Source organism: Trichomycterus rosablanca, chromosome 13 (assembly GCF_030014385.1).
Source record: "Trichomycterus rosablanca isolate fTriRos1 chromosome 13, fTriRos1.hap1, whole genome shotgun sequence".
NCBI classification, from domain to species: domain Eukaryota; kingdom Metazoa; phylum Chordata; class Actinopteri; order Siluriformes; family Trichomycteridae; genus Trichomycterus; species Trichomycterus rosablanca.
In genome coordinates, this window is record NC_086000.1 from 23,538,158 (window position 1) to 23,554,012 (window position 15,855).

The window sequence follows — 15,855 nt, forward strand, 5'->3', positions numbered from 1 at the left end:
TCCTGCATGATATTTTGAATATTAATATTAGATAAGACAGTGTGATGTTTTATATATTATACAAATTATGCTAATCGAAAAATTAAACGAAGGACAAAAACAAATTACAAGCTACGGTTTATGTGTGACGTTGCAGGAAATGACGCGAATCTACCGCCAAAGTTGAAGTGTTTTCTTCAGAATATGAACTTCAGGTCTCTGGTAAATAGACAGATATCAGTATCAGTAATATTGATTTATTTTTATACTTTAAACATTTAAACAAGTGAAGGTTTTATGCAGCGTCTCATTGTTTTAATAAAAAACAGTATTAATGAGCTCTTTGCTTTTTATGTAAGTTAGGTTGTAAGCTTGCTAAATGTATCCTAGCTTGTTTTGAAGCCTCAGCGCTACTGTTGCTAACTGTAATCAAGACGAGCTAGATATGTTTAATCATGTACAGTAATGACACAGCACTAATACAGTAATGACAATGTCTTCTTTTTTATTTTTTTATTTTTTAAAGTAGATGCTACGCACTTTGTAATTGTGTTTATTTATTTTATCGACCTGCATATAATGTAATACAAAACTTACTTAAAGTGTATAGGTACAGCACCAAAACCAAATGTTTATGGGTGATTCTTCAATTGCGGGCTCTTTTGACCATCTTAACTTTTGAAAAATAAAATTAGGAATAATTTAGTTTTAATTATGTCAAGATAATGCTAGAGCAAAGACTTAATCATGGCTACAATTGAGCTTAAATAGAATTTTAATATTTCATATTTATTTGCAAAGTGGCATAGCAAAATGTCATTATGTGTTGGTAATGACGTGTTGCGGTAATGACAATTTTTACTTTTTTTAAGAAAAAAACTAGCTAGGCCATGGATTTGCTAAAGCTAGTCAACAGGTGCACTTTAAATACATATAAATAATGTGTACATTTCTTTTTTTTGGTAAAGTACTGCCATACTGATGTAAATGGTAATGATTCTGAATAAATATACTCTATGATCAGGAGGAATACATGATTAAAATACTCACATTTCCAGACATTAAAATGTTAATCTTCTCTCATGGCTGGCATGTGCTTCCTTGCAAGTCTTTGTTTCCATGGTTACAACATAAACAAGTGTTACCTTCAAATGATTCCCTACAGAAACCATACACTGTTGCGGTAATGACGATAATGCTGGGGACAGTAATATATTGCTCAAAAATATGCATAGGTTGTACAAATATTTAAAAAAAATACATTTTGTTTCTTTTTAAGTTATTATAAAACTCATATTGTGATTTTTATAATGAATTGATCACTTTTTAGCATTTTATTAGAGCAGAGAAGTTTTAAAGTCTGGGTTGGGGACAAGGCCAAAGTAGCAAAATATTGATGTTTAAATCATCCTAAAAAATGAAAATCATAATTATTTTGGTATGTAATTTTTTTTAGTGATGCAATGAATGATCTTTTTAATACCTAAAATATTTGTTTTGTAATAAAGTATTTTTAACACAAATTTATAACTTAGGGACGTAAAAGTTCCCCCAATTGAAGAATCACCCTTATATAAGTCAACACGGTCACTGCAAAGTTATCTTAACGTCCACGAAGTATTAAACTTAAATTAATTAAATTAATTTTACTGAATACCTTTAAATATTAGACAAACATAATCCAGGTAAGCCCTTAATGTTTTTAAATGATTATTTCATTTATTAATGGAAAAATGCAGTTTAGCCCTACCTGGCGGGGCGGCACAGTGAGTATCACTGTCACCTCACAGCAAGAAGGCCCAAGAAGCGATCCGGGTCCTTTCTGTGTGGGGTCCTGTCTCCCCGTGTCTGTGTGGGTTTCCTCCGGGAGCTCCGGTTTCCTCATGCAGTCAGGTTAATTGGAGATACAAAATTGTCCATGACTGTGTCTGACATTAAACTTGTGAACGGATGAATCTGCCTGTTCTGTCATGAATGTAACCAAAGTGTGTAAAACATGACGATAAAATCCTAATAAATAAATAGCCTTACTTGGCCTAGTTAGCCAGATAACAACATTTATTTGACAGGCATGATTATTACCAGACCTGTTAAATCCAAACATCACTTAAATAGAACCTGTCTGGCAATATAGAGCAGGCTAGAAGGTCTCAAAAAATGCCACATTCTAATACCACAGTGAGAGAACAGTTCCATTGAACCACAGTGAGAGCCCTAATCTAAACTAAACTGATCCACAAATGGAGAAAGAGTGGTATACCTTCCCAGGAGTGGACAGTCTACTAAAATGTCTCTAAGAACACATCGACATCTCATCTTAAGATCTGCTGGCCTCATTTTAGGTTAATGTACTTATGCAGTTCATGTTTGAAAATCCTTCAGTGTAGCTGAAATAAAATGAATCTGCAAAGAAGTGCGGGCCAGAATTTATGTATGTAGTTTTTAAATGTGGTTTGATGGTAAAGATGCATTTGACACTGTTTGTATCTGTAAGTAGAGCTGACAACAAAACCTCCTGTCTGTTAGTAAATCAAGAAAAAAAGATGAATGGCCATGCAGCTGGAGGAGGTTCCTGGAGGGGTAGAGGAGGTTCTGCTCCATGTAGAGGTGGAAAAGGCTCCGAGTCTGGTGGTGGTGGAAGAAATGGATGGAGAGGAAGAGGTTGGAATGGAGGAAAGAACAGAGGATGGAGAGGTCGTACATGGGGAAGAGGCGGTAACAACTATTCCCCCTGCAACTCACAACGAGGTATTGCTTTTGGAATTAGATGAGTACTGTTTATTATTGTTAATGACTATTGGTTAATTAGCCCTGTCTCAATTATTTATCATCTTTATGGGTCTCACTTGCACACATGAAAACAGGGGAGGACCTTCCACAACCCGAAGAAAGAGTTATATAATTAGCTCTATATAAAAGATTAGAATGATTAAATGACAGCTGTTAGCAGTTGGTGTGGCTGAAACAACAGTATCCAGTAATTACGATGGATGGAACCATATAGTGTGTTTATATATCATCAGCAGCATTCATGTTTTACCACTGCTTTGTCCTGGTCAAAGCCGAGGTGGGTCCGGTTTCCCCTTAAATGCTGTCAAAACAGTTCTTACCTGCTGAGCCAGGGACTCAGGGACAATACTTATTAGGTGTCCTGTGGTGTCTGGTACCAGAATGTTTCGTTTGCTTCAACTCCTATGTATTGCTAGATTGATCGTCCTACAGTGCATCCTGGTGCCAACTTATCTTTGGCTAAATGACACACACATGCCCAGCCGTCCTCATGATCCCTGTGATAGCTGGATCTAATGTCTACTTCTGATGCACACATGCTCACTGTTTGTGCTTTTGACAGTGGACAGGAGTTCCACGGGCACTTTAAACGGCTCTCACTACATAGCCCCACACATAGAAGGGTTTGATGGACTGTGTGTTGTGACACATTCTCCTCATCACTAGTATTAATATGATGTCATCAGTGGGCATCAATGGCATCAATCCCAATCATCTAAATAAAAGATGAATCTATTATGAGTCACCAGGGGTTACGTTTGTTCTTTATAAAACAAAAAGCTCTGTTAGTCACTTTAAATAAGCATAGTGTGCACTAGTGCGGCATGGTGGCTCAGTGGGTAGCACTGTCACCTCACAGCAAGAAGGTCTTGGGTTTGATCCCCAGGTGGGGCATTCTGGGTCCTTTCTGTGTGGAGTTTGCATGTTCTTGAACTTGTGAACTGATAAATCTTGTGTAATGAGTAACTCCCTGTCCTGTCATGAATGTAACCAAAGTGTGTAAAACATGATGTTAAAATCCTAATAAATAAACAAATAGTGTGCACTAGACGTTAACAGGTCAGCATTCTGTGCAATCTGACATTTGCCATTATCATCTTAGTTTGTATCTAGTCTCCACCCCACAGTAACATGGTTATTGTCTAATTATAAATCTGTTTGCCTATAGGTGCAGGGATTTCCTCACCAGTTCCCCGTTTAACCCAAGTAACACTTGACATGACATGTCCTTATAAGGGATGGAGGCTCTACTTTTCTGAAGGTTTGTATAAAGTTATTGCGTTTCAAAATTCTGTCCTAAACCTCTGATTTCCTATCTGACACATTTATCTCGCCTGGTGTTTTTGAAGGTTTTGTTGAATCTACACCATATGTGGAGAAGATAAAGGCTTTTGAACAATACTTCACATCACAAATTGATCTCTATAATAAGGTATACACCAAACATAGACCTCTAATATTCTCCCAGCACATATAAAGATGTATAGCATTAATATAGAGAAAACATCTTTTCTTAACAGGATGCAATTGAAAGGAAGGGAAGCATCATGGTGGACTACAAAGATCTGCTCCAGAATAAACAGATTTCTCAGACTGTGCCTGATCTAGCCCATGAACTCAAAGACATGCCTGAAAAGATACTGGACTGCTTGGGTTTAGCCATTCATCAGGTCAGTGCTTATTTATCATCCATGCTTCCTGCCCTCGATAAGCAATAATGATTTATATTAACCAGAATGTTCCAGAAGTTCTTGGCTTGGATTTTCAGATGATTGTAATCTCAGCTTTTTTTGCTTTTTTTATTACAGGTGTTGACAAAAGATCTGGAAAAGCATGCCAATGAACTACAAGTACAGGAGGGGCTACCTACAGGCGCAACACCAATTATTAACATACCGCACATAAGTGCTAGGTAATATTTTATTAAATCAAAGTTTAGTATTGTGTGTTGAATATTGTGATTACAATGTTGGATATACCATGACAGATGTTGGATTTGCATCTTTCAGTCTAGAAGGTTCTTTTCATCTGTGGCTTTAAAAAACAAGCTAAACATGTGCTGTGGACTCATCTGTGGATCCACTGTCTTTTAGACCATCTGAGATAAGCTAGGCCCCAGAGAACTGAGGCGTTTTAGCATATAATTGATGTACAGCTTTCTCTTTGTGTAATAGAGTTTTTGGTTGTATTTCTTGATGCACTGGTGGACTGTGTTAAATGACAGTGGTTGACTAAAGTGCCAAGTCCAGTTATTCATTGTCCAGCTATATTTATCACAGTAGTAATTGCCTCTTTTATACAATGATGTCTGAGAGCTTAAAGGTCTCGCACATTTAATAGTGGTTTTTGGCTTTGCCCTAAACAGACTGAAATCTCTTCAGATTCTCTAAATCTTTTCATAATATTATGAACAGTAGATGATAAAAGACCTAAATAATTAGCAATTTTGCATCGAGAAATGTTGTTTTCAAACTGATTGGCAGTTCTCTCCTGAGGTTTGATAGAAAGCTTTTGGTGGATCATCCTTTATAATCATTATTCCTGTGAAATGTTATAACTTAAATATTCTATTAAAATCATTTTTATTTTGCCTCTATTTTTGCTCAACTGTTTCGGAGTGTGTTTCAGGCATTAACTTTTGAATGTGTTTTTTTGTTTACAAAATACAGTGAACATTGGAAACCTTTTTCTACTTTTGTCAGTTAAATAAATATTCAAGCGAATTAACAAACCTCAGATTTTTCTTTTTATTGTGCTTTACAAGACGTTCCATGTTTTTTTTTTTTTTCTGAAATGGGGTTTGTAGATTTCACTGGTTTATTTTTTTTAATTTTTGTAGGATTTATAACTATGAGCCACTGACTCCACTGAAGCTGCTCAGGGCCAACTTATATGGCAAATATGTTGCTGTTAGAGGGACTGTGGTGAGAGTGAGCAACATCAAACCTCTCTGCACCAAGATGGCATTCATTTGTAACCTGTGTGGAGACACTCAAAGTGTAGCTCTGCCTGATGGGAAATACACTGTACCCACTAAGGTAAGTGTGTTCTAGCGTTGCTGGCCATTGTCGTCACTAGATGAAAGTGAGAGTGTGCTGTCAGTTCACCAAAGTTAATTTCATGTTTATTTGACCTCTATATTGTTTTTTTTAGAAGCCTCTTTACTTGTCACATTTTTAGATTTCATCTTTTAAATACTACACTACATGGAAAAAGTATTGGGAAACCCATTCTAACTATTGAATTTATGTGCTTTGGCTACACAATTGCTAACAGGTGTAACAAATCAATTATATAAGGGTAATGATATGCTTCCAACTTTGCAGCAACTGTTTAAGGAAGGCACGTTCCTGTTCCAGCATGACTGCCCCCCTGTGCACAAAGCAAGTTCTATAAAGACGTGAAGAAATACTTGAAGAAGCACAGAGCCCTGACCTCAACCCCACTGAAGAGATTTGGAACGAACTAGAAAATCAATTAAGGCTTTCTTTCTTTTATTTATTTATTTTTTTATTTTTTTATTTTTTTTATGCATTTTCTCCCCTTTTTCTCCCTTTTAGCGTGTCCAATTGCCCTATTGCATCACACTTTCTCTCCACCAATGCTGATCCCTGCTCTGATTGAGGAGAACAAAGCTAACCCACGCCTCCTCAGACACATGGGCAGCATGCCATATGCATCTTATCACCTACACTTTGATGAGTGCAGTGCAGTTCAGCGTTGTGTATGGAGGAGCACTCTTTTCTCATCTCTGTGCAGGCGCCATCAATCAGCCAGCAGAGGTCGTAATTGCACCAGTCATGGGAGAGAGACCCCATCCGGCTTAGTCCCGCCCATATCTGAACAACAGGCCAATCGTTGTTCATGCCTGCCTTAGCCGGCAGGCAGAGCTGAGATTCGATATGATGTATTCGAGATCCCAGCTCTGGTTCCAGCGTGTGTTTCTACCGCTGTGCCACCTGAGTGGCCAATTAAGGCTTTTTTGACCAACATTAATGCCCAGCCTAAATGGGCATAAATTTCCACAGACATACTTTAAAGTGTTGTGAAAACCGTCTCTGACGAGTGGCAGCTGTTATAGCCGAAAAGATCACATTTTGAAATAGGATATTCAACAAGCTCATGGTTGGGTGTCCAAATACTTTTGGTCATATAGTTTAAGTACAAATGATCTGAATGGCAGAAGTTGGTAGTGGATAATTGTAACATTTAACTTAGTTAAGTTAAATAAATAAAAGTCAAATAAAAGACAATGTAACTTTTGTTTGTATTTCCTAGTAAAACTGTGTTTTTTTTTGTAGTGCCTGCAACGGGAATGCCGCAGTCGAACATTTACCCCAAACAGAAGTTCACCTCTAACTCTTACAGTTGACTGGCAGACTGTAAAGTAGGTTATTTTAATAATTGTGTGAATTATTACTTTTCTTCAAAGCTTTTGCATTTATTCAGTTCTTTATAGACAATTGTTAATGATTTGTTGATGAGTTTTGTTTGGCATTTAGTTCTACAGGTGCTACAAATACTACAGGGAGGACTGTTCTTTTGAAAACATCTGTATCAGGGGTGTCCAAAGTTTTCTTGTTGGGGGCCAGATGGAGTAAAATATATGCAAACACGGGCCACAGACTTAACAATTACATTTACACCAATTTGTCTGAGTGACTAGTTGTCCATCGATGTCAGTGTTGTGTGAACTAAGATGTTGCCAATTTCACTCACCAGTTTATAATCCTAATGGGTAATGGGCCGTAGTTTGGACACCCCTGATCTATATAATGAAATCTGTTAAATGCATTTTCTATTCTGTTCTACATGTGCTTTTCAGGGTGCAGGAGCTGATGTCAGATGAGCATGAGCGTGAATCAGGACGTATTCCTCGTACTATTGAGTGTGAGCTTAATCAAGACCTGGTGGACAGCTGTGTACCAGGAGACATGGTCACCATCACTGGAGTCATTAAAGTATCCAGTGATGAAGGTTAGTGCTTGTTGTTTTTTTTGTGATTTAGAAATAGTGCTGTTCATGTAAATTAAAGAACCAACGCTATTCTGATTTTCTGACTAGTCATATTTGAGTGAGCTTGTGTGCTGTAATGGTAAGAGTTCCAGGGGTTAAATCCCAGGCTGGGCACACAAATACAGAATTTGCATGGCATAACGCCAACCCAGCTGTTATGAGGACGCATAACAGCGCACACTTGGTGCCTGTCCCAGGCCTATGTAAATAGGAGGGTTGCATTAGGAAGGTCATCCAGTGTAAAAACTGTGCCAAATCAAACATGCAGATGAATGATTCGCTGTGGCAGCCGGAGCAGCCGAAAGGAAGGGTGACTTTATGACACAGCAGTATCTTTGACACATACTAGTTCACCCATTTAATCGAGTTTACCAATATGCATGCTGTATTATAACTGTACTAATCAAACTGGATATTTGTTATGTTTAAAATATTATTAATAAACATAAGACAATTGCACACCCAGCTCACAGCTTGTAACTTAGGTAAGGTTGGGTGCTTCCAACATAAAAACAATTCAGTAGGCCCTACTTAAATAAAAAGTAGTCAGTGTGCAATGTAAGAAAAGATTGAGGGACTGAGGGAGAGCTTTTACCCGTATGTTCCTCTTCACAGTATTTCACTGACTCAGCAAACTGCAGTGAATAATATTTGAGGCGATGAAATAAAATCGTCATGCTGCTACCTTTAGTAGCAATGTTTCATCCCTGTGGAAACCAAACCATTTCCACACAATGGACCCATGCACAGTCATTTTTTTATTAGATCTTCACTACTGGTTTTATTTTCCTCCATTGTTGACTGACTTATCAGATATTTATTTTTAAATATCCCAGTCGGTTCTTAAAGGAAAGATAGCGGCAACACGGTGAAAATGTTGAGCCATGTGTTAGCGAAGGAAAAGGCTGTTGTAGTGAGAGACATCATGAACGAGTGTGTTAGATGTTAGTGTGCATGATGTATGTGGTGAAAATTGCTACAGTGGCATACACAGACAATGATGGGCCAACGTGGTGTGCCTCTGTGTGTGTGCGTGCACTCATGCGCGAGATTCCTCAGTTCACACAAGGTTATATCAGACACAAGTCATGGACAATTTAGTATCTCCAATTCACCTCACTTGCATGTCTTTGGACTGTGGGAGGAAACCGGAGCACCCGGAATAAACCCTACGCAGACACGGGGAGAACATGCATACTCAGATGGTAACCAAAGTATCCGAGGCATACTTGATATAACGAATATGGTCATTTTCAAATACAGTGTAAAATACTATTGAATATATCGATATTTGTGATATACCACCCAGTCTTAGTTCCAACACGACTGTACTCTTATGTGCAATGCAAGGCCCAAACAGACATGATTTGATAAGTCTTGTGTGATACCTGCCCAGAGCTCTAACCTCGACTTTGCTGCACACCTTTGGGATGAACCTGACCTCACAAATTCTCTTTAGATCAAATGAGCACAAGTCCCACAGATACACTCGAAAAACTCATTGAAAACCTTTCCAGAATAGTAGATGCTTTATGGCTTAAGGAAGGGCGTAAGTAAGTTTATATTAACCCCTATGTTTTGGGAATAGGATGTAGCACATGCTAACAGTCATATCGTGACTAGTTGTACTATTTTCTTTACCTTGTAAGTAAACAAATCCGTATTAAAAGATCCCTTGTTTTTGCTTCTCACAGGGTTTCGAAAAAATAAGGACAAGTGCATGTTCCTGTTATATATTGAAGCAAACTCTGTGAGCAACTCAAAAGGACAAAAACATAAAGCTACATCCGAACAGGAGGGCCAGGAGGCATCAGTAGAGTTTTCACTTAAAGACCTGTACGCCATCCAGGAGATTCAAGCTCAAGACGATCTCTTCAAGTTAATCGTCAAGTAAGAAATGGAAATTAGGTTCTACACCTAATCATCAAATCCTAATCAATATCTAAACCTCTAATAATATGTTCATCTTTTATCTGTCCTCCAGTTCTCTTTGTCCGGCCATTTATGGGCATTTGGTAAGTCTTCACCTGTCTTTATGCCTGTCTAAATAATAGCCTCTCTATAAGATAAGATAAGATAACACTTTATTGATCCCGAAGGAAATTGCAGAATGCAATGCTATGCTTTGATGCATTGATATTATCTTCCTTTATGGTTTAGCTTGTTAAAGCAGGATTAGCTCTGACTTTGTTTGGAGGCTGTCATAAATACGTGGACGATAAGAACCGAATCCCTATAAGAGGAGACCCACACATTCTTGTTGTAGGAGATCCTGGACTTGGCAAAAGTCAAATGTTGCAGGTACTACACGCTTCTTTTTTTTGCTATTTTGTTTATGCATTTTTCCCTTTTTCTCCTAATTTAGTGTAGTAAATTCGTCTTCTGCTGCTGGGGACTCTGGTTGTGTCGGAGGAGGGTATTTTTGCCTGCTTCATGCTCCCTCCGATGCATGCGCAGTCCACCGACCCCTTCTTATTCGCCCATACATTCTGTGAATTCGCTCGTGGAGAGCCACACACTGATCCTCGTGCTCCTCCACCTTCTGTACAGGCGCCTCGGGCTACTAACTAGGGTCTTTACACAGCTTTGAAGACCCCACCCACTTTTCAGTCTGGTCTTTTTCCTACCTGGCAGACTTTAATGGCCAATTTTGTCTGCTGCAGGCACTGTCAATTATGCCCGCTGGTAGTCCACTTAAATGCCCAATAAAAGGACTGCCAGTGACTACAGTACAGTCACTTTATTTTAACCCCTATTGAGCATTTATGGGGTCATTTGATGATCGAGAAAGCTGAGCATCCAGTAACATCTCAGGATGCTCTTTGGAATATTATAGAATCCATGCCAGCTCCAGTGCATGCTGTTATTAACAACAGGTGTAACTGTTCTATCCTTACTGTATAATTAACCACATTCACTCGCTTGTATTTCTAGGCAGTATGTAATGTTGCCCCACGTGGTATCTACGTGTGTGGAAACACCACCACTACATCAGGCCTGACTGTCTCTCTATCCAGGGACAGTGGCTCTGGAGATTACGCACTAGAAGCTGGAGCTTTAGTGTTAGGAGATCAAGGTAACAGGATTCTATTAACATTGCTTAGGCGTATTAGCCCGTAGTGTTTACATGTATGTGAATTCTGTCATGCTTTCCTTTTCAAGGTGTCTGTTGCATTGATGAATTCGATAAGATGGGAAGTCAGCACCAGGCTTTATTAGAAGCTATGGAACAGCAAAATATAAGTCTGGCCAAAGCTGGCATCGTGTGTAGCTTGCCAGCTCGCACTTCCATCATTGCAGCAGCCAATCCAGTAGGAGGCCATTACAATAAGGGGAAGACGGTATCCGAAAACCTCAAGTGAGTGTTTAAATTGCCCAGTAAAGTTCCTTCTAAGGATCCAGGTTTAAGAGACCATGCTGTAAAATTAAATGACCCTTTCTACACCAAGAATGAATAATCAAAATACCAGATGTATAAGCTGGACTCCTTATAGTTTTAAATGTAATAAACATTTTAAAATAAACTAGTATGATTTAGTCCTTGAAATCCAAAACCTGTCAGACATGATACATACAGGTATATGTAAAAATTTGACTTCAGCTGTATTTACATGTGCACTAAGCATTTTCCTCTCTCACTCTGTAGAATGGGCAGTGCTCTGTTATCCAGATTTGATCTGGTGTTCATCCTTCTGGACACGCCCAATGAGGATCATGACCACATGCTCTCGGAACATGTCATGGCTATGCGTGCAGGGACCAAAGGAATGATCAGTGGTTCCACAGTTGTCAGAAGCTGCACACAGGACTCCAACGTATCCATCCTGGAGATTCCATCAGAAAAACCTCTGTCAGACAGACTCAAGGTTATATATACATATATATCACAAAGTATATCAGGATGCATTTTAAGCTGGTTTACTACCTTTTTTTCTCTTATATGTACGTGTATATATCTTTTTAGGTGCACCGTGGCGAGAATTTTGACCCGATTCCCCACCAGTTATTGAGAAAGTACGTGGGTTACGCCCGACACTATGTGCACCCCACTCTTTCAGTAGAAGCTGCTCAGGTGCTGCAGGATTTCTACCTGGAACTACGCAAACAGAACCAGTCTGCTGATAGCACCCCCATTACAACTCGCCAACTGGAGTCCCTCATCCGTCTTACCGAGGTAACCGCCCACAACACACGGCATTTCTGAGAAGCACAGCCTTTGGGCTTTTTTTAATGAACAGTAGTAATCGTTTTGTTTCTGTTTAAGGCAAGGGCACGGCTTGAGCTTCGAGAGAAAGCTACTCAAAGTGATGCAGAAGATGTGGTGGAGATTATGAAACACAGGTAACACAACATTACACCAACATTTACAAATAACACACAGAATAACATCTGTCTTTCTACCTAATAAGGCAGTGGTGTGTTTTGCGGATTTTATCCTGCTGTCCTTGCGATGCTGGAATTTTCAATGACGGACAACTTACAATTGTCACAAGTCAGCCAGAACTTAGGAAGGTGTTTTGACACTTTAACATTATTTTGCCTCACAGCAAGAAGATCCCGGGTTCAATCCCCAGGTAGCTGTCCAGGTCCTTTGTGTGTGGAGTTTGCATGTTCTCCCCACATCTGCATGGCTTTCCTCAGGGGGCTCCGGTTTCCTCCCATAGTCCAAAGACATGCAAGTGAGGTGAATTGGAGATACAAAATTGTTCATGACTGTGTTTGACATTAAACTTGTGAACTTGGGCCGATGATAGCTCAGTGGTTAAGGTACTGCACTAGTAAACAGAAGGTTGCCGGTTCAAGCCCCGCCACCACCAAGTTGCCACTGTTGGGTCCCTGAGCAAGGCCCTTAAGCTCATTGTGTTCCGCTCACTGTGTAAGTCGCTTTGGATAAAAGCGTCTGCTAAATGCTTAAAATGTAAAATGTAAATGTAAACTGATCAATATTGTGTAACGAGTAACTACTGTTCCTGTCATGAATGTAACCAAAGTGTGTAAAACATGACGTTAAAATCCTAATAAATAATTATGAATGAAAACCATGGTAATTAAAATGGATTCCCCTTGTTTAGTTTACAATCACACTGAAACAGAAACACGGCTTCCTCAAACTGTTGCTACAAAGTTTGAAGCATATCATTTATTCTATATAATTGATCATGTAAACCAGTTAGCGATGTGTGTAGCTAAATCAAACACCTAAATTCAATAATAAGAAAGGATGTCCACATACTTTTGGCATACTTTAAGACTTACCTAGCACTCTGATGTTTTGTGTTTAGGTCCTGGTGTGTAAATTAGGGTTCCTGATTATTTCTTTAAACCGTTGTTCTTTTGAACAGTTTGACAGATACCTACTCCGATGAATTTGGTCGCCTGGATTTTGACCGGTCTCAGCTCGGGTCTGGGATGAGTAACAGATCCAAAGTCAAGAAGTTTGTTACAGCTTTGAACCAAATTGCTGAGCGAACCCACAAAACCTTGTTTGAAGTTCAAGATTTGAGACAAATCGCTAAACAGCTTCAAGTTCAGGTGATGATTAACATATTATACAGTGCCTTGCAAAAGTATTCAGCCCCCTTGAACTTTTCAACCTTTTGCCACATTTCAGGCTTCAAACATAACGATATGAAATTGTAATTTTTTGTGAAGAATCAACAACAAGTGGGACACAATCGTGAAGTGGAACGAAATTTATTGGATATTTTAAACTTTTTTTAGAAATAAAAAACTGAAAAGTGGGGCGTGCAATATTATTCAGCCCCCTTGCGTTAATACTTTGTAGCGCCACCTTTTGCTGCGATTATAGCTGCAAGTCGCTTGGGGTATGTTTCTATCAGTTTTGCACATGGAGAGACAGAAATTTTTGCCCATTCTTCCTTGCAAAACAGCTCGAGCTCAGTGAGGTTGGATGGAGAGCGTTTGTGAACAGCAGTTTTCAGCTCTTTCCACAGATTCTCGATGGGATTCAGGTCTGGACTTTGACTTGGCCATTCTAACACCTGGATACGTTTATTTGTGAACCATTCCATTGTAGATTTTGCTTTATGTTTTGGATCATTGTCTTGTTGGAAGATAAATCTCCGTTCCAGTCTCAGGTCTTTTGCAGACTGCAACAGGTTTTCTTCCAGAATGGTCCTGTATTTGGCTCCATCCATCTTCCCATCAATTCTAACCATCTTCCCTGTCCCTGCTGAAGAAAAGCAGGCCCAAACCATGATGCTGCCACCACCATGTTTGACAGTGGGGATGGTGTGTTCAGGGTGATGAGCTGTGTTGCTTTTACGCCAAACATAACGTTTTGCATTGTGGCCAAAAAGTTCGATTTTGGTTTCATCTGACCAGAGCACCTTCTTCCACATGTTTGGTGTGTCTCCCAGGTGACTTTTTATAGATATCTTTGAGAAATGGCTTTCTTCTTGCCACTCTTCCATAAAGGCCAGATTTGTGCAGTGTACGACTGATTGTGTCCTATGGACAGAGTCTCCCACCTCAGCTGTAGATCTCTGCAGTTCATTCAGAGTGATCATGGGCCTCTTGGCTGCATCCCTGATCAGTCTTCTCCTTGTTTGAGCTGAAAGTTTAGAGGGACGGCCGGGTCTTGGTAGATTTGCAGTGGTCTGATACTCCTTCCATTTCAATATGATCGCTTGCACAGTGCTCCTTGAGATGTTTAAAGCTTGGGAAATCTTTTTGTATCCAAATCCGGCTTTAAACTTCTCCACAACAGTATCTCGGACCTGCCTGGTGTGTTCCTTGGTCTTCATGATGCTCTCTGCGCTTTAAACAGAACTCTGAGACTATCACAGAGCAGGTGCATTTATACGGAGACTTGATTACACACAGGTGGATTCTATTTATCACCATCAGTCATTTAGGTCAACATTGGATCATTCAGAGATCCTCACTGAACTTCTGGAGTGAGTTTGCTGCACTGAAAGTAAAGGGGCTGAATAATATTGCACGCCCCACTTTTTAGTTTTTTATTTCTAAAAAAAGTTTAAAATATCCAATAAATTTCGTTCTACTTCACGATTGTGTCCCACTTGTTGTTGATTCTTCACAAAAAATTACAATTTCATATTGTTATGTTTGAAGCCTGAAATGTGGCAAAAGGTTGAAAAGTTCAAGGGGGCTGAATACTTTTGCAAGGCACTGTACATGTTAATAATATTTGCATATGTAAGTTGTATTTAAATCAGACTAATTTTTCTGTCATCTTTCAGGTGGTTGATTTTGAGGGATTTGTCAGCGCACTCAATGAACAAGGTTACCTGCTAAAAAAGGGACACAAAACATATCAGCTCCAAACTATCTGAAATAATTTAATAATTCCAATACTGTACAGTAGTTTTATCACTTCCAGATCTTTCTATTTCTTACTTTTGTGTTTTGTCATGTTGTTGTAAATGTGCTAATTATTTATTGTATCATTTTCTTGTACTTATGAACAAAAATTTTTCCTACTAAAAATTAAAGAATAGAAAAGGAAATGGACATGTTTTAGCCTGTTATATTACACTGCCAGGGGTTCGAATCCAGAGCTGGGCTCACAAATACAGAAAGCGTGTGGCGTTAAGTGAACCTAGCCATTGGGGGGACACATCAGTGCACCCTTAGCGCCGGTCCCAAGCCAAGATAAATAGGAGGGTTGCCTCTGGAAAGGCATTCGCAGTTCCGCTGTGGTGACTGGAAAAACAGGACGCGGCTAAGAGGAAGTATTCACATTATAGGTTCAAAATATTATTGTATGTTATTGAACCTTTAAATTATTATGGTGTGACTGGGAACATTCCCACAATATTTGATTTTCTGCTACTTTTTATTGGTTTTACAATCTACTTGAATGAAAATGGATTACCATTTTATACACAATATTATTATTATTATTTTCTCCAGAACATCCAACTAAAAGAGGAGAGAGTAATTCTGTGGCCATCACTACCAAAACCATTTCATTTTGGGTTTTTTTTTCTTAATTTTTTCCCCTTTTTCTCCCACTTTCTAGCGCATCCAGTTTCTACTCGTCAGTCATCCTCTCACTAATGCTGGTCCCTGCTCCTGACTGGG

The 15,855-nt window shown here is 39.1% G+C and overlaps 1 protein-coding gene across 2 annotated transcripts; it reads left to right on the top strand.

The window, feature by feature from the left end:
- Positions 1-167: 167 nt before the first annotated feature.
- Positions 168-15,278, top strand: mcm8 (minichromosome maintenance 8 homologous recombination repair factor). 2 transcript variants are annotated; one of them, XM_063007119.1, is made up of 19 exons: positions 168-201; positions 2,477-2,727; positions 3,938-4,030; positions 4,119-4,201; positions 4,290-4,439; positions 4,578-4,681; positions 5,609-5,807; positions 7,071-7,156; positions 7,595-7,746; positions 9,480-9,675; positions 9,770-9,800; positions 9,946-10,086; positions 10,720-10,861; positions 10,948-11,143; positions 11,432-11,651; positions 11,750-11,959; positions 12,050-12,126; positions 13,128-13,317; positions 15,012-15,278. In XM_063007119.1, the coding sequence occupies exons 2-19, from the start codon at positions 2,523-2,525 to the stop codon at positions 15,102-15,104; spliced, it is 2,568 nt and encodes an 855-aa protein (XP_062863189.1). In that variant the 5' UTR covers positions 168-201; positions 2,477-2,522; the 3' UTR covers positions 15,105-15,278. The 2 variants fall into 2 exon arrangements, with proteins under 2 accessions (XP_062863189.1, XP_062863190.1); XM_063007120.1 differs by having other exon boundaries at positions 175-201; positions 2,506-2,727.
- Positions 15,279-15,855: the final 577 nt, after the last annotated feature.

Excerpts from the sequence above, each read along its gene's own strand:
- mcm8 (XM_063007119.1), top strand. The coding sequence starts at position 2,523 with ATGAATGGCCATGCAGCTGGAGGAGGTTCCTGGAGGGGTAGAGGAGGT. Across the intron at positions 2,728-3,937 it reads CCCCTGCAACTCACAACGAG|GTGCAGGGATTTCCTCACCA; the intron begins GTATTGCTTTTG and ends GTTTGCCTATAG. Across the intron at positions 4,440-4,577 it reads TGGGTTTAGCCATTCATCAG|GTGTTGACAAAAGATCTGGA; the intron begins GTCAGTGCTTAT and ends TTTTTATTACAG.